General features: G+C 48.1%; 1 protein-coding gene across 2 annotated transcripts in view; it reads right to left on the bottom strand.

Moving 5' to 3' along the window:
* Window positions 1-3,559: 3,559 nt before the first annotated feature.
* The window catches only part of FBXO16 (F-box protein 16), a 31,832-nt gene continuing 13,139 nt past the window's right edge, over window positions 3,560-22,252 (bottom strand). For both annotated transcript variants that reach the window (XM_044291671.1, XM_044291673.1), the window contains exons 5-10: window positions 20,395-20,601; window positions 17,857-18,021; window positions 17,556-17,776; window positions 13,658-13,760; window positions 6,956-7,181; window positions 3,560-5,135 (exon numbers count right to left, since the gene is read on the bottom strand). In XM_044291671.1, coding sequence (XP_044147606.1) covers window positions 5,068-5,135; window positions 6,956-7,181; window positions 13,658-13,760; window positions 17,556-17,776; window positions 17,857-18,021; window positions 20,395-20,601 — 990 coding nt within the window. In that variant the 3' untranslated portion in view covers window positions 3,560-5,067. The remainder of the gene's footprint in view (window positions 5,136-6,955; window positions 7,182-13,657; window positions 13,761-17,555; window positions 17,777-17,856; window positions 18,022-20,394; window positions 20,602-22,252) is intronic.

Raw genomic sequence — 22,252 nt, 5'->3', positions numbered from 1 at the left:
TGCAAAGTGTAGTGGCCAGGGTGCCAGGGTACATGCACAGTGTAGTGGCCAGGGTGCCAGGGTACATGCACAGTGTAGTGGCCAGGGTGCCAGGGTACATGCACAGTGTAGTTGCCAGGGTACATGCACAGTGTAGTGGCCAAGGTGCCCGGGTACATGCACAGTGTAGTGGCCAAGGTGCCAGGGTACATGCACAGTGTAGTGGCCATGGTGCCAGGGTACATGCACAGTGTAGTGGCCAAGGTGCCAGGGTACATGCACAGTGTAGTGGCCAAGGTGCCAGGGTACATGCACAGTGTAGTGGCCAAGGTGCCAGGGTACATGCACAGTGTAGTGGCCAGGGTGCCAGGTACATGCACAGTGTAGTGGCCAGGGTGCCAGAGTACATGCACAGTGTAGTGGCCAGGGTGCCAGGGTACATGCACAGTGTAGTGGCCAGGGTGCCAGGGTACATGCACAGTGTAGTGGCCAGGGTGCCAGGGTACATGCACAGTGTAGTGGCCAGGGTGCCAGGTACATGCACAGTGTAGTGGCCAGGGTGCCAGGGTACATGCACAGTGTAGTGGCCAGGGTGCCAGGGTACATGCACAGTGTAGTGGCCAGGGTACATGCACAGTGTAGTGCCCAGGGTGCCAGGTACATGCACAGTGTAGTGGCCAGGGTGCCAGGGTACATGCACAGTGTAGTGGCCAGGGTGCCAGGGTACATGCACAGTGTAGTGGCCAGGGTGTCAGGAACATGCACAGTGTAGTGGCAAGGTGCCAGGGTACATGCACGGTGTAGTGGCCAAGGTGCCAGGGTACATGCACGGTGTAGTGGCCAGGGTGTCAGGTACATGCACAGTGTAGTGGCCAGGGTGTCAGGTACATGCACAGTGTAGTGGCCAGGGTGCCAGGGTACATGCACAGTGTAGTGGCCAGGGTGCCAGAGTACATGCACAGTGTAGTGGCCAGGGTGCCAAGGTACATGCACAGTGTAGTGGCCAGGGTGCCAGGTACATGCACAGTGTAGTGGCCAGGGTGCCAGGGTACATGCACAGTGTAGTGGCCAAGGTGCCAGGGTACATGCACAGTGTAGTGGCCAGGGTACATGCACAGTGTAGTGGCCAGGGTGTCAGGTACATGCACAGTGTAGTGGCCAGGGTGCCAGGTACATGCACAGTGTAGTGGCCAGGGTGCCAGGTACATGCACAATGTAGTGGCCAGGGTGCCAGGGTACATGCACAGTGTAGTGGCCAGGGTGCCAGGGTACATGCACAGTGTAGTGGCCAGGGTACTACAGCTCAGCTGCCAAAGAGAACTGGAGCTGAGCTGCTGTATGTCGGCGCCACATCCACTGTATAGTTTCTGGTGTCGGCAACTGCCAAAAATAGATGATTGTGGAGGGTCCCGGATGTCGGACCCCCAGCAATCTGACACTGATGCCAGAGTTCCTACTCCAAAGGACAGTGTCCAGTTCTTCTGTCAGAATCGAGAGCACTGCTTCCCAAAAGCTTCAGTGCGCCTAGACAGCAGAGTGATGATCGAAATCAGAGTTTTATAAACCCTGCTGCAGGTAAGGGACTACGGCTCAGACACCCATCACCTTAACCTCTTTCAGGCCAGTCATACACCAGGTCTGGATCATACCATGGGTACCTATATCCAAAAGTGTCTGTAAGTGCCATTCAATTGCCATCTAACCAGCCACCATACCTCATCATCTGGTGACCAAAATTGCACTTTGTGCCTACTATTTCTGGATGTGCCACAAGATGTTTTTTGCATTGAGTAATCTGTCCGGATTCTTCAAATTGCATTTCCACTGCACTGATCCCCGGGGAGCAACAGCCAGAGGGAGCATATAGCGATCCAACATCTTATCATGGCCACTACCACTCCTATTCTCTACACCTGCTCTTTTAGGACTTCATCGCTAACTGGAACTTCATCCACCCAATTTCCACCTTACAGGATCAGGCCTCATGCACACGACCGTTGTGTGCATCCGTGGCCGTTGTGACGTTTTCCGTTTTTTTTCGCGGACCCATTGACTTTCAATGGGTCCGTGGAAAAATCGGAAAATGCACCTTTTGGCAGCCGCATCCGTGATCCGTGTTTCCTGGCCGTTAAAAAAAATATGACCTGTCCTATTTTTTTTCACGGCCAACGGTTCACGGACCCATTCAAGTCAATGGGTCCGTGAAAAATAACGGATGCACACAAGATTGTCATCCGCGTCCGTGATCCGTGTCCGTTTTTCCTATCATTTCAATGGCAAACTTGACTTAGATTTTTTTTTCATTTTTCATGTCCGTGGATCCTCCAAAAAACAAGGAAGACCCACGGACGAAAAAACGGTCACGGATCACGGACCTACGGACCCCGTTTTTGCGGACCTTTAAAAAAAACGGTCGCGTGCATGAGGTCTCAGCCTGTGAGAGATCGATCTGATCATATTTGTGCAAATGATTCACCAGCAGGTAAAGACGATGACATAGAGATAATAAGGTGGCGACTTTATTACATGTTGTAATTGTACAGGAATACAATGTAAGAGGTGAGGAGGACTGCATCTTCTGACCACAATCAGAACATTCACACAAGACTTCACAGCAGTGATCTCCAACCTGTGACTTTACAGCTGTGCAAAACTACAACTCCTAGCGTGCCCCATGGAGCCACAGGTTGGAGTCTAATGGATTACAGAGTCATTACTACTGGTGCTGTGGAAACGTATAGAACATAATCAATGATACTGCAGCAATATTTATACAAATATATTTTATATATGTCCAATTTACAGCCTATATATGATCTACATAAATAGTGGATCACTTATCTCATTAGCTACATCCTGTATTATACTCCAGAGCTGCACTCTCTATTCTGCTGGTGCAGTCACTGTGTACATACATTACTTATCCTGTACTGATCCTGAGTTACATCCTGTATTATACTCCAGAGCTGCACTCACTATTCTGCTGGAGGAGTCACTGTGTACATACATTACATTACTTATCCTGTACTGATCCTGAGTTACATCCTGTATTATACTCCAGAGCTGCACTCACTATTCTGCTGGTGCAGTCACTGTGTACATACATTACATTACTTATCCTGTACTGATCCTGAGTTACATCCTGTATTATACTCCAGAGCTGCACTCACTATTCTGCTGGTGGAGTCAGTGTGTACATACATTACATTACTTCTCCTGTACTGATCCTGAGTTACATCCTGTATTATACTCCAGAGCTGCACTCACTATTCTGCTGGTGCAGTCACTGTGTACATACAATACATTACTTATCCTGTACTGATCCTGAGTTACATCCTGTATTATACCCCAGAGCTGCACTCACTATTCTGCTGGTGCAGTCACTGTGTACATACATTACTTATCCTGTACTGATCCTGAGTTACATCCTGTATCATACTCCAGAGCTGCACTCACTATTCTGCTGGTGCAGTCACTGTGTACATACATTACATTACTTATCCTGTACTGATCCTGAGTTACATCCTGTATTATACTCCAGAGCTGTACTCACTATTCTGCTGGTGCAGTCACTGTGTACATACATTACATTACTTATCCTGTACTGATCCTGAGTTACATCTTGTATTATACTCCAGAGCTGCACTCACTATTCTGCTGGTGGTAGGACCCCCACCGATCTGATAGTTTTCTGACAGCTTTCCCTTCCATTTCCATTAAGCATTAGGTCCATTAAGGTTATCCCAGTTTCAGCAAATACATCTAATATACAATTTACCAATATACTCTCTGTATTCATTTCTCACAGTTTCAAGACCTCTGCTTGCTGCCATCTAATAGAAACCTGCATTATCTACGTCCATGGCTCTGATATCTGTACTGCGCACCTGTGTGTCCATCACGTGGCCAGTGCAGGGTTGTTTTCACTGCGAGTCAACAATGAAGGTCACTATGGAATGACAGCAAGCAGAGATCATGAGGAATGGCTACAGCAAGCACCCTGAGGAAAAATAAGCCGTATTTGCTGAAACTACATATTTGTCCTTCACAATGGGGTGAGGGTTCAACTGGTGCGTGGAGGGAGTTTTGGACAATGGTGGTGACCTGACCCAGGAAGGGCGTGTATCTAGTGTGTAAGGGCGGCAATATGGCCGCTGGTGAAAGCCGATCCATTTGTAAACCCCTGTACAAACAGCCGGATTCTGACTGGTCACTGAGTGACACGTCCGCTAATTACCGCCTGATACTTGTCCCTCCAGGTCTCAAGCCTTTTGTTCCAGGAGATAAGCGGCATCAGGGGGTGTATGGCAGTCCCTCGTCCCCTTGTGTGACCATGTTTATCGGGAGGACAGCTGTGGGCTAAACAATGGTTATCTTATGTGTATGGACACGTGACATTATGGAAATGATGGGATTAAGGGGTTACATCTATAGGAAGAGCTGTCTCACTATCAGAGTCCTCGAGGTGGCCCGGGACGTGTTCAGGCCGTCACATGGTTGGTTATTCATCAGCATGTGACCGCCATGTAATACTCCATTTCCCCAGCAGTGGCCGCCACGTCCTTTCCCTGAGATAAGAGCTGATCGCCAGGTCGGCTTCCTTTCATAAAGCGGTTTTACTGATGAGATTTGTTTCATGATTCCAAAAATGTTCACGATTTACATTTAAAAAAAAAAATCAAGAAAATATTTAAATATTATAAAAAAAATATATAATAATAATTGCATTTTTCTGTATATTAAAAAACTAAAATCCACATTCATAATGTCCATTGTCTCCTGATCTTTTGTATCCGCTCCTTTAAGAAGATTTGACCCTTACATTTCCTGATGTGATTACCTCCTCCGGTTACACAGGAATATGAGATCAGGGAGGTCAGGTGTAGTACAGGTACCTGCCCCCGGAGGGCCCGAACTTAGCCCCCCGCCTCCTGGTATCATGCTGTAAATCACAAGGACTGGGGGGGAGATGATATCTGAGGCCGGGAATGATGTATGAGGCTGCACCTTGTCTACAGGGGGCAGGACTGGTCGGCAGGTGCTTGGAGCAGGTCGGTCCCATACAGGTGCTAATGGCGTCTGCGCCTCCTAGTCCTCGTCGGAGCCGTGGTCTGAGGCGGGCACCTGCCAGGGCTGACTCTCAAAGAGGGACACAGCTGAAAAGAAGACACAGAGATCAGTCATCATTACTATGGGGAGCAGGCATTATACTGAGCAGAGTCCTCTAGAGCAGCGCTCCTGAAAGGGTGGTAATGAGGGCACTCACAGGGATCCAGTGTGGCCGGAACTAGTACAAGATGGCTTGTATGGCTGACATTATTACATGGGGTTAGTATGGCTGGCATTATTACATGGGGTTGGTATGGCTGGCAATATTACATGGGGTTGGTATGGCTGGAATTATTATATGGGGTTGGTATAGCTGGCATTATTACATGGGGTTAGTATGGCTGGCATTATTACATGGGGTTGGTATGGCTGGAATTATTATATGGGGTTGGTATAGCTGGCATTATTACATGGCGTTAGTATGGCTGGCATTATTACATGGGGTTGGTATGGCTGGCATTATTACATGGGGTTGGTATGGCTGGAATTATTATATGGGGTTGGTATAGCTGGCATTATTACATGGCGTTAGTATGGCTGGCATTATTACATGGGGTTGGTATGGCTGGCATTATTACATGGGGTTAGTATGGCTGGCATTATTACTGGCATCATTATATGGGGTTGGGATTATGGCTGGCATTATTATATGGGGTTGGTATGGCTGGCATTATTACATGGGTTTGGTATGGCTGGCAATATTACATGGGGTTGGTATGGCTGGCATTATTACATGGGGTTGGTATGGTTGGCAATATTACATGGGGTTGGTATGGTTGGCATTATTTCATGGGGTTGGTATGGCTGGAATTATTATATGGGGTTGGTATAGCTGGCATTATTACATGGGGTTGGTATGGCTGGCATTATTACATGGGGTTGGTATGGCTGGCATTATTACATGGGGTTGGTATGGCTGGCATTATTATATGGGGTTGGTATAGCTGGCATTATTACATAGGGTTAGTATGGCTGGCATTATTACATGGGGTTGGTATGACTGGCATTATTACATGGGGTTGGTATGACTGGCATTATTACATGGGGTTGGTATGGCTGGCATTATTATATGGGGTTGGTATAGCTGGCATTATTACATGGGGTTGGTATGGCTGGCATTATTACATGGGGTTGGTATGGCTGGCATTATTATATGGGGTTGGTATAGCTGGCATTATTACATGGGGTTAGTATGGCTGGCATTATTACATGGGGTTGGTATGACTGGCATTATTACATGGGGTTGGTATGGCTGGCATTATTACATGGGGTTAGTATGGCTGGCATCATTACATTGGGTTGGTATGGCTGGCATTATTACATGGGGTTGGTATGACTGGCATTATTACATGGGGTTGGTATGGCTGGCATACACAGTGTCCAGCTAATACTAGTCTAAAGACCTTATATAATACCACCACATAGTGCCCAAGTAATATAAAGTGCCCAACAAATTCTCATCTAAAGAGCTCATATAATACCACCATATACTGTCCAAATAATATACAGTGTCCAACTAATACCCCCAAACAGCTCACTTAATACCACCATATAGTGCCAAGATAATACTGCCAATTACGGTACATACCATATCCTCGCATATAATATGCAGTATTCAAATATTCCCCCTTAAAGAGCTTTAATAATACCGCTATATAGTTCACACACACTAGTGTAATCCATTTCACAAATAATACCAGCATACAATGCTACATAATACTTGGGTGTCCAGGAAAGCTTGGTTGAATGCCCTGTGGGTGCTGTGCTGGTCGCCATATTGTCACCCAGGTGGGAATGGAACAGGACAGGAGGGGGCGATGCAAGCACTTATCCTAAAGACCACTATACGTCAGGCGGGGGTACGTACTTGGGGAGCTCCTGGATGTCCGGGTGCAGGCTTTCCTTCCCTTCTCAGACAGTGTGGGGACCCCGGATCGTACGGGCGCAGGGCGTATGCCAGCGTTCCACTCCGTACTCTGTGCCAGGCTCTTAGCAGTCGTCTTGTTCACTGGGTATTCTCCAGACTGGTGGGCGGCCCAGCTCGGTCTGGTGGGGGGCTTGCTTAGGTTTCCAAATTCAGCCGAAATCGTCATCTATGGGAACACAGCACAATGAACCTGCATGTCTGGTTTTTGGAACCGTCCACCACCATACAAGGGGACGCGGATCCATATAAAGCCCAACACCGCTCATTGCTGAGGGTTCGTTACAATTGTATCCAGTCTTGTGTAGGATTCCATAGACTGATACACTGTAACAAACTGCAGCTGTGTGAGCAGGGCTTAGGTAAGAAGTGTTTTCTACTCCCTGAATGTAATCGAGGATCCTGCCATTCACAGACAGCAAGCAGAGATCTTAAAAATGGTGAAACACAAAGAGCGTTAGACATTACACAATGGTTAAAGAAGATAGAGGGGTCCCCCTTTAGGATTCTCATCTATTATCAGTGCGGCTACAAAGGGCGCCTCTCGTCGACAACACGTTGATTTCCATGGTGCTGTGTAATGCCTCATTTCTCCAGTGGTGGAGCTGTAGAGAAATTGAAACTGGCTGCAAGATTCCTCCACAGATTCCAAGTGATCGCTGAGGGTCTTAGCCCATCAGCCGGGCATGCCTGTGTTCTGAAAGGTTACCCACAGTCACCCCCAGCATTCAGCCGGGCATGCCTGTGTTCTGAAAGGTTACCCACAGTCACCCCCAGCATTCAGCCGGGCATGCCTGTGTTCTGAAAGGTTACCCACAGTCACCCCCAGCAATCAGCCGGGCATGCCTGTGTTCTGAAAGGTTACCCACAGTCACCCCCAGCATTCAGCCGAACATGCCTGTGTTCTGAAAGGTTACCCACAGTCACCCCCAGCAATCAGCCGGGCATGCCTGTGTTCTGAAAGGTTACCCACAGTCACCCCCAGCATTCAGCCGAACATGCCTGTGTTCTGAAAGGTTACCCACAGTCACCCCCAGCATTCAGCCGGGCATGCCTGTGTTCTGAAAGGTTACCCACAGTCACCCCCAGCATTCAGCCGAACATGCCTGTGTTCTGAAAGGTTACCCACAGTCACCCCCAGCAATCAGCCGAGCATGCCTGTGTTCTGAAAGGTTACCCATAGTGACCCCAGCAATCAGCCGAGCATGCCTGTGTTCTGAAAAGTTACCCATAGTCACCCCTGCGATCGGCCGAGCATGCCTGTGTTCGGAAAGGTTACCCATAGTCACCCCTGCGTTCGGCCGAGCGTACCTGTGTTCTGTAAAGTTACTCATAGTGACCCCCAGCATTCAGCCGAGCATGCCTGTTTTCTAAAAGATTACCCACAGTCACCCCCAGCAATCAGCCAAGCATGCCTGTGTTCGGAAAGGTTACCCATAGTGACCCCAGCGATCATCCGAGCATGCCTGTGTTCTGAAAGGTTACTAATAGTGACCCCAGCGATCAGCCGGGCATGCCTGTGTTCTGTAAAGTTACTCATAGTGACCCCCAGCAATCAGCCGAGCATGCCTGTGTTCTAAAAGGTTAGCCACAGTCACCCCCAGCAATCAGCCGAGCATGCCTGTGTTCGGAAAGGTTACCCATAGTGACCCCAGCAATCAGCTGAGCATGCCTGTGTTCGGAAAGGTTACCCATAGTGACCCCAGCGATCAGCCGAGCATGCCTGTGTTCTAAAAGGTTACCCATAGTCACCTCTGTGATCGGCTGAGCATGCCTGTGTTCTGAAAGGTTACCCATAGTCACCCCTGTGATCGGCTGAGCATGCCTGTGTTCTGAAAGGTTACCCATAGTCACCCCTGTGATCGGCTGAGCATGCCTGTGTTCTGAAAGGTTACCCATAGTCACCCCAGCGATCTGCCGAGCGTACCTGTGTTCTGAAAAGTTACTCATAGTCACCACCAGCGATCAGCCGGGCATGCCTGTGTTCTGAAAGGTTACCCACAGTCACCCCTGCGATCAGCCGGGCATGCCTGTGTTCTAAAAGGTTACCCACAGTTACCCCCAACAATCAGCTGAGCATACCTGTGTTCTGAAAGGTTACCCACAGTCACCCCTGCGATCAGCCGGGCATGCCTGTGTTCTGAAAGGTTACCCATAGTGACCCCAGCGATCATCCGAGCATGCCTGTGTTCTGAAAGGTTACTAATAGTGACCCCAGCGATCAGCCGGGCATGCCTGTGTTCTGTAAAGTTACTCATAGTGACCCCCAGCAATCAGCCGAGCATGCCTGTGTTCTAAAAGGTTAGCCACAGTCACCCCCAGCAATCAGCTGAGCATGCCTGTGTTCGGAAAGGTTACCCATAGTGACCCCAGCAATCAGCTGAGCATGCCTGTGTTCGGAAAGGTTACCCATAGTGACCCCAGCAATCAGCTGAGCATGCCTGTGTTCTAAAAGGTTACCCATAGTCACCTCTGTGATCGGCTGAGCATGCCTGTGTTCTGAAAGGTTACCCATAGTCACCCCTGTGATCGGCTGAGCATGCCTGTGTTCTGAAAGGTTACCCATAGTCACCCCTGTGATCGGCTGAGCATGCCTGTGTTCTGAAAGGTTACCCATAGTCACCCCAGCGATCTGCCGAGCGTACCTGTGTTCTGAAAAGTTACTCATAGTCACCACCAGCGATCAGCCGGGCATGCCTGTGTTCTGAAAGGTTACCCACAGTCACCCCTGCGATCAGCCGGGCATGCCTGTGTTCTAAAAGGTTACCCACAGTTACCCCCAACAATCAGCTGAGCATACCTGTGTTCTGAAAGGTTACCCACAGTCACCCCAGCGATCAGCCGGGCATGCCTGTGTTCTGAAAGGTTACCCACAGTCACCCCAGCGATCAGCTGAGCATACCTGTGTTCTGAAAGGTTACCCACAGTCACCCCTGCGATCAGCTGAGCATACCTGTGTTCTGAAAGGTTACCCATAGTCACCCCTGTGATCGGCTGAGCATGCCTGTGTTCTGAAAGGTTACCCATAGTCACCCCAGCGATCTGCCGAGCGTACCTGTGTTCTGAAAAGTTACTCATAGTCACCACCAGCGATCAGCCGGGCATGCCTGTGTTCTGAAAGGTTACCCACAGTCACCCCTGCGATCAGCCGGGCATGCCTGTGTTCTAAAAGGTTACCCACAGTTACCCCCAACAATCAGCTGAGCATACCTGTGTTCTGAAAGGTTACCCACAGTCACCCCTGCGATCAGCCGGGCATGCCTGTGTTCTGAAAGGTTACCCACAGTCACCCCTGCGATCAGCTGAGCATGCCTGTGTTCTGAAAGGGGAGAAAGCCAATGCTAGACTCCTCCAGCAGCGGCTTATCTTGACTAGAACAAAAGGATCGGACATGCTGAAATCCAATCGCCTGTCATTCTCTCTACTGGCTTCTGTTGATGGGGGAGAGTCAAAGAGGTAAAAGTGCCCAAAATACCTACCTCCCTGATAATCCAGCACCAATCGGGTCCTATTCATCCCGGATTTTTGGGTCCATTTATTAATTTCCCCAGAACTTTGCAATCACTGCTAGCTGTCAGTGAATGGAAGTTTTTTCTTTTTTTTTCTTTACAGAAAATGTATACTAGCCGTGTCAGGTAAAGACGCACATAGCGGATGCTAACTGGTGCAGACGCCGGATACCGTGGCCGCGTGCAGATCTAATATCTTCCCCCCACGCCCCCGGACTCATGCGGCTGACACACGACACTAGTGATGAATGAGGTGATCATACGTGTAGTGAATAGCTGGAAGCTGCGATCACACAGATGTAACATGAACCCCACATGGCTTCCCCTCATGCCATATCTGCAGGTGAAGCTTTGATGTAAAGGCGATCGCTGGATCCAGAGGTGTCTAACCATGACCGCAGCAGTGACAGGCGATGACTGAAGAGGCCCAGGTGTGAGGTCACCCCCACAATGTGTGAGCGAGGTGAGGAATGTGAGAGCAAACACCGCCCCCCATGAGCAGTACCTGGCGGTTGTAAGAGGAGCGTCCCGGGAGAGATCTGCACGGCTACGGACAGGAAAACACACAGCATAAGGCTACATGCACACCACCGTATGTGTTTTGCGGTCCGCAAAAAAAACTGATGACATCCGTATGCCATTAGTTGTTTTTTTTTTTTGCGGATCAATTGTAACAATGCCTAAAACGGACAAGAATAGGACATGTTTTTTTTTTTTTTTGCGGGGCTACGGAACGGGCATACTCATGCGGACAGCACACGGTCATTGAAATGAATAGGCCCGCATCCTATCCGCAAAAAAAAACGGAACAGACAAGGAAACAAAATACGTTCGCGTGCATGTAGCCTAAACCTGCGAGAAAACTAGGACATCACATAGACGCAGAGCGAGGGGACAGCACCATAGTAAGGCTACTTTCACACTTGCGCTTTCCCTTTCCGCTATTGGAATCAGTCATAGGGTCTCAATAGCGGGGGGGGGGCTTTCGTTTTGTCCCTATTCATTGTCAATAGGGACAAAACAGGACTGAACGAAACGGAACGCACCAGAATGCATTCCGTTCCGTTTGGTTGCTTTCCCATTGCAAGCAGCGCTTTTCCTACCACAATGTAGTGCGGACCAAGACGGATCCGTCCTGGCACACAACGTACAGTAAGTCAATGGGGACGGATCCGTTTTCTTGGACACAATAGAAAACGGATCTGTCTTCCTTGACTTTCATGACGGATCCGTCTTGGCTATGTTACAAATAACGCAAACGGTTGTATTATCAGAACGGAAGCGTTTTTGCTGATCCATGACGGATCCAGCAAAAACGCTGGTGTGAAAGTAGCCTAAGCAGAGAGGACACTCTCCCAGTCTTCTATGGTCCCCTTGGTTTAGTGTAATTAGATATATAAAGGGCATCTGTCAGCAGTTTTGTACCTATGACGCTGTCTGACCTGTTACATGTGCACTTGGCAGCTGAAGACATCTGTGTTGGTCCCATGTTCATATGTGGCCGCATTGCTGAGAAAAGTGAGGTTCTATTATATGCAAATGAGCCTCTAGGAGCAACGGGGGCGTTACCATTACACCTAGAGGCTCTGCTCTCTCTGTAACTACCGCGTCCTCTGCACTTTGTCAAGGCCAGGTGTGATGATGTTTTCACTATCTGGCCCTGTCAGTCAAAGTGCAGAGAGAGCGGAGCCTCTAGGTGTAACGGCAACTACAAATCTGCTGACAGATGCACTTTAAGTCATCAGCCTCTGATCAGTGGGGGTCCGACTCCTGCCACCCACAGTGATCGGATGAATGTTGCAGTCTCTTAATAGTATACAGAGCACAGCGCCACACATTGTATAGTGGCTGTGCTTGGTATTGCAGCTCAGCCCCATTCACTGCTGCACAGGGCCCGCGTGACTGATGGGCGTTACGTCACAGGCCGAGGAAGCGGCAAGAGCACTTAGTCCTCGGTCCGGGAGTCGGACCCCCAAATGATTATTGATGACCTATCCAGAGAACAATTGATCAATATTTAAATCCCAGAAAATCCATTTAAAGCAGAGGTCACAAACCTTCGGCACTCCAGCTGCTGTGAAACTACAACTCTCAGCATGCACATTTTCTTGCCTGCCCACAGAAGTGAACGGAGCACTCAAGGAGTTGTAGTTTCGGAACAACTGGAGTGCCAAACCTTGCACCTGTGAGCAGGATCAACCCTATTAAACCAGGTATACTGCCAGTTAGGGTTGATCCTGCCAATCATAAATGACACCTGTCATGTGAAAATCAGTCACGGTGCGATCTCAACAGAAAAATACTTTTATACATTATGCAAATGAGGGCCTCAGTGCACCAAGGGGCAGGGCCTGATCTGTCAGAGTTGTCACCCAAAAACTAATTTGCATAAATAATAAAAGTATTTTTTTTTGGTAACGCCACAATCGATGTTGACAAGACAGGTATCAATTTAAAGGGGTTGTCTGGGCTTTTACTACTGATGACCTATCTTCAGGATAGGTCATCAATATCAGATTGGTGGGAGTCCGACACCTGTCCCCCCCGCCGATCAGCTGTTTGAGGAGACGGCGCACACAATGCGCACGTGCCGTCTCCCTTCTCTCTTCCTGTCCGCTGCTGCTGTCTATGGTCTTTGCGGTGATGATATTGATGAAGAGATGTATTGATCAATAGTAAAAGCCCGGACAATCCCTTTAATCGGCAGGATCAACCCCACCAGGCAGTTATGCTTGGTTTCATATAGTTGATCCTGCTGATAACTGAATGATCATCAGAAAATACACGGTTTTAGATCTTGTTCACTTGAATGAGTCCGCGATCCCTCTGTTCCGCAAAAAGATAGAGCAAGCTCTATCTTTTTGCGGTGCGGAAGCACGGAACGGAATGTCAGAAAACACCCCATAGTGCTTCCGTAGTGTTCCGTTCCATGGTTCCGTTCCGCATCTCCGGATTTGCAGACCCATTGAAATGAATGGGTCCGCATCCGTGATGCGGATTGGCCACGGAACGGGACCCATGTATTGCGGATCCGCAATACGGGCACAGGCTTTACACGTTCGTGTGAACGAGCCCTTAATATGTCAAATAAGATGAGTTTGAGAATCTGATCGTCCTGTTATCGTTAGGCACGTACCAGTGATTTAGCTTTGCGCAGCTTGTAAGATGCGGAGGACGGTCTCTTGGTTTTCTCTAGGTTCTGCTTGTTGAGGACTGCGGTCCCAGCCCCGGACTTCCGCCTGTGGAGTATAAGGACAGATATTACACAGAGGTAATTGTAAATTTTTGTCCTATTTGGACGATATCTTCAACAGTAACCAGCGACCGGCTCGGATCTCCTGCAGCGCCACCACCGAGAAAATTAAAGGGGCTGCGACACCATTAAACGTTATTTTAATATAATTCAGCATGGAAAACTAGTTACTTTTGTCATTGACTTCCTGTTACAAAAATACTCAGGTTTTGAGATATTTTCTTTTCTTTATTATAATGGCGCCCCCTGGTGTTTAATCGGAATAGTAATGTCCACGTCCCCGTACTGAGGTAGTCTCACATGCTCAGATCCATCCTTCAACCGGCAACAGCCATATCTACAATTAGAAGGTATGATACAGGGAGAGAGAGGCAGCAGAAAGGGAACGTCCCTTGAACTGTGATAGGGAGAGGGCTTCAGCAGAAAGGACACTGACCCCTGTGCTGTTATAGGGAGAGAACTGCAGCAGAAAGTACACGTCCTCTTAGGCCCCTTTCACACAGGCATTGCGGATTGGGGCCGGATGCGTTCAGGGTGCGTTCAGTGAAACTCGCACTATTTTGCAAGCAAGTTCAGTCAGTTTTGTCTACGATTGCGTTCAGTTGTTCAGTTTTTTCCGCGCGGGTGCAATGCGTTTTGATGCGTTTTTCACGCGCGTGATAAAAAACTGAAGGTTTACAAACAACATCTCTTAGCAACCATCAGTGAAAAACGCATTGCATCCGCACTTGCTTGCGGATGCAATGCGTTTTTCACGCAGCCCCATTCACTTCTATGGGGCCAGGGCTGCGTGAAAAATGCAGAATATAGAACATGCTGCGATTTTCACGCAACGCAGAACTGATGCATGAAAAACAACGCTCATGTACACAGACCCATTGAAATGAATGGGTTAGGATTCAGTGCGGGTGCTATGCGTTCACGTCACGCATTGCACCCGCGCGGAAAACTCGCTCGTGTGAAAGGGGCCTTAAGCTGTTATATGGAGAGAACTGCAGCAGGACGTACACGTCCTCTTGAGCTGTTATAGGGAGAGAACTGCAGCAGAAATTACACGTTCTCCTGAGTTGTTATAGGGAGAGAACTGCACCAGAAAGTACACGTCCCCTTGAGCTGTTATAGAGAGAGAACTGCAGCAGAAAGTACACGTCCCCTTGAGCTGTTATAGAGAGAGAACTGTAGCAGAAAGGACATGAGCTAGGATAGAGAGCTGCAGCAGTTCTCTACTGCACCCTCAGCATTGATGGGGAGAGAAAGAACATATACCTTGAGCTGTGATAGGGAAAGAGCTGCAGCAAAAAGGACACACCCCGTAGAAACTTCAGCAGTGCCCCCCTGAGAAAGGAAATGCCCCTAAGTTTCCAGCCTGAAGATTAGCTAGCAGAGCGATTGGATGGGGAGATCTCTGGATCCATGTGCCATACATAAGTGGTCCTAGTCATGTTCTATATGATGTCTGATTTTCATTTTTTTACATCAGTCATGGCACGACCCCTTTAAATATTGCACGGTTCCCACCCAAATCCATTGCCTGATAAAGCCGGGTGACAATCTGTGAGATCTGAGACAAACTGACTGCCACCCAGCTTTCCCAGAAACAGTTAAAACTAAGTCAGCAAAGAATGTAAATGTGAGAAAAAGGCCTGGATGCCCGTATGGCGCTTCTCTCATCGAGCGGTTGCGGGGCATTTACGTGGCGTCTCTCAGGATGACGAGCTGCTTCCTGCGTGCTGGAGAATATTTACGGTGCAGGATTTGTCAAAGCAAACAAGCAGAATCCGACATTCTTGGCGATAATCTGAGCCTGTTACAACTGATCTGCAGAACTGGATGGTTAACCCCTAAGTGGCTCAACCGGTCGTCTGATGAAGAGTAAAGAGGGGCCTCAGTTGTCAGGATGTAAATTAGGGCACCTGCTGCTCAGTCTGAAATAGGGGGCGCCGTTGTACCCACCTCCAGTCTACAGTGTGAAAAGAGCCTCAGAGGGGTAAGTGTAACACTGGACCCTCCGCACGTTTAAGCCCAAAACCCTGCTTCATTTAGAGGTTCCTCTGCTCTGGGCAATTCCTACTTGTTAGAAAGGTCCCTTGACAATGTGTAGATCACACAGCGATTGGCTGTGATCAGTGGGAAAAGCTTGCAGCAAGTGTTCAACTTCTCTGCAGCACCACCACAGGAGAGATGAAGCATTACACAGTGTCCATTCACATCAATCAGGACAGGTCCTCCAGAGAAAGAGACGCCCTTTGTAGCTACTCTACGCTCTGGCCAAGAGATGAGGATCCTCAATATGACACCCCTTCTCAGAATTTCCTAATAGGATGTATCACAATGGGGTTTCTGAACAGGACAATCCCTTTAAGCCCTGCTCTTTCCAACCAGAAATTGACATTTTAATGCAAATGAACATAAACCCTGCCCTTTATGGGGTATGGTCCACAAGACACTGGTGGACATCTAAACTACAATTTCTGTCACCAGAAAGAAATTGACTATATTATATACAGTGTATTGAAAAAATGCAGAAAATCACAGACCTCCTGCCCACCCCCGATCCAGGAGGACAGTCCTGAATTTTCATATATTCCAGGACTCCCTAGTCCATCATGGCTGCCTTCTCCATTCTCGAGTGCCATGCTCTGATGACACAGAGAAAAAACAGAAGAGGAAGTTACACATCCAACCAATTCAAAGGAAAGGACACAGTGTAATGCTTCATTTCTCCTGTAGAGGCACTACAGCAAAACTGAACACTCACTCTCATAGATTACAGCCGATCACTACCAGTTCAGAATTTGTCCCAAAAAGTTTGGATTCATACAAATCAGAATTTTGAGAGAGAGAGAGAGAGAGAGAGAGAGACTAGTATGCTACTGTGAGTTTTTGGTGGTAGCCTCAAACTGTTCAATCACTGCTTTTTTATAATAAAATGTTTCCCTGTGGTAGCCTCAAACTGTTCAATCACTGCTTTTTCATACTAAGATTTTTTATCTATTACTGTGCTTGTGTCCCTACACATACTAAGTGGTCTCCATAATGAGAAAGAGTACCACAAGACAAAGCATATTTATTTCCCAGAAAACCAAAGTAGCATACTAGTCTCTCTCATACACAAATGGAATTTTTCAAAAACGCTCTCTAGATTACTGAGGATTCCAGCAGGAGGACACTTTGTGATCTGCCTATTGTCACGGGACCCTTCGAACAAGTAGGGATTGGCAAAAGTGGAGGACCCCTTTATAAATTGCTACTGCAGCTCAACGCTGTGCACTTGAAAGGGCTGAGCTGCAGTACCGAGGACAGCCACACACCCATGTGTACAACCTTTGTGTCAGGTACTGTAGGTGTAACTGGGGCTGAACAGAACGGTTCAGGTCCAGAGACTGTGCGAAACACCTCGTGTTGGTCACACATGACTGCCGAGCTTTCCTGTCATGGACTAGTGCCTCTAATCCATCACCTTACCTGAGACTCGTTCCAAGCTAGTTGTAAGAGCAAAGTGATCCATCACACACCGTTTCTCACCTGTCCTTACCGGGGGAGGCAGCTACGTCCTACTAAGTACTGATCACAAGAACAGGGGTCTCGTATTCCTCACCTGAATGGACTGGCGCAAGCGCTCTACCGCTCCTTTCATAGTCTATATGGGATTGGCACTGTGCATGCTCTTCTCTTGCACCATTCAAATGGGGAACACGAGACCCCAGTTTTTGGACAGATGATACATTTTGACATACGGTATGAAGGTGCAAAAATCTACACCAGAAGACACCCGACTTACGTCTGCCGAGCTTGCTCAATGGGATCGAAGTTGTCCAGATAGTTGAATCTTATGGTATCTGTGGGGTGTTTGTCAGAGGACCGCCATGGTGGGAGCTCCTTCTTCCCCTTCTCTTGTGACTTCATGGGCCGGTAAGAATACAGAGATGTCCATTTTGAGTCCAAAACATCTTTAGTAATTGGCTGAACGTCGATAACTACAAAATCGTCCCTCGGAGGAGTCTGCAATGGAGAAAAATCTGATAGGTCACATGATCTGCACAGATCACCCTCCTGCGCAGATACTCGCCGGCGCTACCTACCTTGGGTCTTGTCACGTGAAGCTCTTTTACCATCTCTATGTATTGTCGCTTCCAAACGCCCTGCTCGAAAGGAGTCGGGGAAAAATTGACATACCAACCAAAGCGCAGGCATTTTGGCATCCAGAGTTGGTCCAGTTCGGTTAGGGTCTTCCAGTGCCAGCTCACCTACAGACAAAGGGCCAGTCAGCTCGGTACCCTGCGCGCTATATACTGTACACCAATGTGCCAGGTCTCCGCTGATCATGGTGGGTTCAGACCACCAGCAAGTAGTTATTATCCCCAGTGCCATTTATACACAGTGCTCTATAGGGTGCTTCGGGCTCGGGCAGGGTGCTTGGGGCTCGGGCAGTGCTCTTTCCATTGGTTCTCTGCTGTGTTTAATGTGGATTTTTGGAAGATGCAGAGCGGATCCTGGAGGCTGCACATGCATTACAAACATCCACGCCAATCATATGACTGAAGGGACCCCTTGATCTTTATCGGGCACAGCGCCATACATTTAGTAGTGGTGGTTCCTGGTACTGCAACTCAAAACAGTTCACTCCCATTCAAGTGAACAGGACCAGACTGCAATACCAGGAACAACCACTACAGGCACTGTTCCTGGTAAATGATGGTCCCGCTCAGTCAGCTGATTGCGCCATACATTTGGTAGTGGTTGTTCCTGGTATTGCAGTCTGGTCCTGTTCACTTGAATTGGAATGAATTGCTTTGAGTTGCAATACCAGGCAAAACCGCTACTAAATTTATGGCTATCCGCCGATCAGCTCTATGAAGAGGCTGCAGTGAGCGCCGCAGCCTTCTCACACCATACCAAGCACAGCGCCGTCCATTGTATAGTGGCTGTGCTTGGTATTGCGGCTCAGCCCCATTCACCTTAGGCTACTTTCACACTCGCGTTTGGCGCGGATCCGTCATGGATCTGCATAGACGGATCTGTTCAGATAATACAACCGCAAGCATCCGTTCAGAACGGATCCGTTTGTATTATCTTTAACATAGCCAAGACAATCCGTCATGAACACCATCAAAAGTCAATGGAGAATGGATCCGTTTTCTATTGTGTCATAGAAAACGGATCCGTCACCATTGACTTACATTGTGTGTCAGAACAGATCCGTTTGGCTCCGTTTCGTCAGACGGACAACAAAACGCTGCAAGTAGCCTCCAGAGCGGAATGGAGACGGAACGGAGGCAAACTGATGCCTTCTGAGCGGATCCTTTTCCATTCAGAATGCATTAGGGCAAAACTGATCTGTTTTGGACCGCGTGTGAGAGCCCTGAACGGATCCCACAAACTGAGCCATGTGAACGATGAACATGACGTCACTGGCCTAGGAACAGGCCACAGTGTGGCCTCTTTAAACAGCTGATCAGCGCTGGTATCGGGAGTTGGATCCCCACTGATCAGATACTAGTGACCTAGCCTGAGGATAGGCCATCAATATAAAAATTCTGGACAACCCCTTTAAGGATGTCACATCAAACCCCAAGTTGACAGCAATATGTGGAAAGCAGCAGCAGAACAACCGGAGCAGTGCATGTTACATGGGGGCTCCAGAAAATCCCTTTAATTCACATCAGGTGAATGTATTTGCTTAGGTTTGCTGTTCATTTTTTGACACGTGGACTGTCAAGTGTGGACTAGTGGGTACAAAATGGTCACATGATGTGTCAGTGCCCCCCATGGGACCTCATTCCTTTCAGTAAGGAATGGCGGTTGTATGAAGCATGCACGGAGCTACTCTGTGATCTACTCCCAATAGGGCTAATTTAGGGAACATAGGAACAATTGCGGCTGGCTCGGCTATTTGCGTCAGATGGGGCAGCCCCTTTATGTATGACCTTATGAACAGCTCAAAGTGTAAAATAAAATGTAAAAAAATATAGAAATAAAATATAAAAAAAAGCCACCACATACCACATTGCAGAATCTATCCACGCCCCCCAGTGACCATTTCCCTTACATCCCATATGGCAAAATGACAGAAAGGGGCCTAATAAAAAAGTTGCACAAAGAATGAAAAAAAATAGGATAAACAGACTTTTTTTCTCTTTTTTTTAACATGTTCCTGGTTATAAAAAAATTAAAAAATGTTAAAATAAATAAATAAATAACCTAAACATAAAGCTAAACAAATGCTTCTGGTCAGGAAGAGGAGGGTACAAGGCCTGGTCTTGAACTGGTTAAGGACATGGGGTTTTTGGATTATTTTGGCAAAACCAAGCGCAAAGGCTTCACCGCCCTCACACCTACGGTATCTTGTACTGACCTACATGCGCCCAAAATATTACATGATGTGCACCCATTTAATAACTTTGGCGCACAAAAAATAATTCAACACACCTGCTTCCCATATACATTCGGTGGTGTCCACCCACAGCTGCGGCAGGTCAGGAGTGGCGTCACCTTGCACTACATTTTTACGATTTTTCCACAAGTCACAGTTGATAAATGTGGAAGTAAAATACCGTCCTACACTGGCACGCCCACAAAACCGCTGCACAGGCCTGTGCCAGTATATCACATGTACCCACCTGTGCACAGCGGCAGAGGCTGCGAGGATCCAGGAAGGACAAGATGTAGAGGCTGAGCACCCTGGGGAGCACGGAGGTGAAGTCCACAGAGTCTCGGGGGGCTTTCTCCTGGAGATGGCCGCTGCAGAACCGGAGCTGGGACACGTTGCATCTCTCGAACAGGTCGCACAGGACACTGCGTCTCTGGGCGTCCGACCACTTGTCAAACTGAGGGCGAAACGAAGAATCCTAATTACTACATGCACTACTATTCTGGGTGCGGAGGCCGAGGACCACGTGGCATGGTGCCTAGCTAGCCACAGCGACTGAACCTCCGCCGATCAGACACTGGAGGCAAATCCTAGAAATATACAAACAATCTCAGTCCTGAGACGCCCCCATTAATAACTAGCAAGTTCTATAACTTTCTAATAGGCTTTGTATTCGCCATTTGCAAGATCTCTGCTTGCTTTTAGCGAACGGGCACATTCTGCTTTCCATCCGAAAACCTGTCCTCATCAAGCTTGTTACAGCTTATCTCTCTGTGTCAGCTAGATAGGAGCTGGTCGGGTTTACACGAATGTGCCAGTCACTGCCAGCAAGCAGAGATCTTGACTATGGTGAAGCATTGGCGCACAAAGTGTATTAGAAAGATGAAAACTATTCACTATACATTATTAAGCTTTATGCATGGCAGGTGAATGGTGGACCTCAGGGTATGACGGGCCCCTGCCATGCGGTACATATACAGTAGGAGGCACAGTATGGGCCCGCTGCAGTCTATGGGTGCCGTATTACAGTGGACATTAGACCTTGAGCTGGCCAAACTGGTTTGAAGAACATCTAACCAGTATGGTGGCGCAGTGGTTACCAGTGCTGACCAGGACGGCATCTGCGTGGAGACTGCATGGATTTTCTGCAAGTTCTGTAGAGTCCTTCCACTTATTCTGTAAGTCCCAATGGGGACAGGGACCGATGTGAGTGATGACGCTGCGGAATATGTAAGTGCCATATTTGCAACTGGGAAGAAATGCCCATTTACAGCCGGCTGTTAATGGTATCAGTCAATGGCTGACTTACCTGCTGACTAGTAAGGGGCGCCTGTTGAATTTTTGGGCGTAAATCCTCAGCCCGGAAACTAAGAATACAATGACGGGCTCCGTAAAGCAATGAAGACGGAGCGTAATAGTTTTATTACAGTTTATGACACTACTTTAAATGCCTCTAATTACAGATTCCTGAGAATAGAGGTTAATTAAGGTCGGAGGTCTCGTTTGACTGGACTGGGGTCTCGCTTACCACATCAAAGCCTCTATGGGTAGCGCCTCATTGGAGGCCATTGTCCAGGTGTCACGGCTATAGCCTGAATACACAGGTCATTAGATCTCAGTTTACTCCCTCGACAATGTCATGTCAAGCCATTCTGTAATAAGGCGTCAATCAAGCCCGTACCTCCCGACGCCTCACCTCGCAGACCCCCACCCTGCAGAACCTCTTTATATGTCTGTACTCTGCAGTGGGATCTGAATTTCTCTTTCCTGATGGAGCTTCACATCATAATTTTCACAAACACTTCTCAATGTCGAAATTGAAGCACCAAGAAGGACAAGCCGTAAGTTTATGTAAATCGAGGAAGTAGCAGGTGTCACTAAGATCTGCAGATGATGACATTTTCAAGCACCTAGCTCCAATCTGTGGTTTGTAGGAGGGAAATAAAAGCCAGATTGAAGGCAACGTTTTTTAGCCACATGAAACCTCAAAAATCGGATCAAGTTGTGTTAGATGATTGAGCGACGCCTCCTTGTCACAAACTGAGAGGGACAGAATCCTTCAACTGAGAGGCCTTGCTTTATCACTCCAGCAGATCGCTCCACGATAA

This window comes from Bufo gargarizans, chromosome 4 (assembly GCF_014858855.1).
Source record: "Bufo gargarizans isolate SCDJY-AF-19 chromosome 4, ASM1485885v1, whole genome shotgun sequence".
In the NCBI taxonomy this organism is placed as follows: Eukaryota; Metazoa; Chordata; class Amphibia; order Anura; family Bufonidae; genus Bufo; species Bufo gargarizans.
This window is presented reverse-complemented; position numbering and strand designations above follow the sequence as displayed.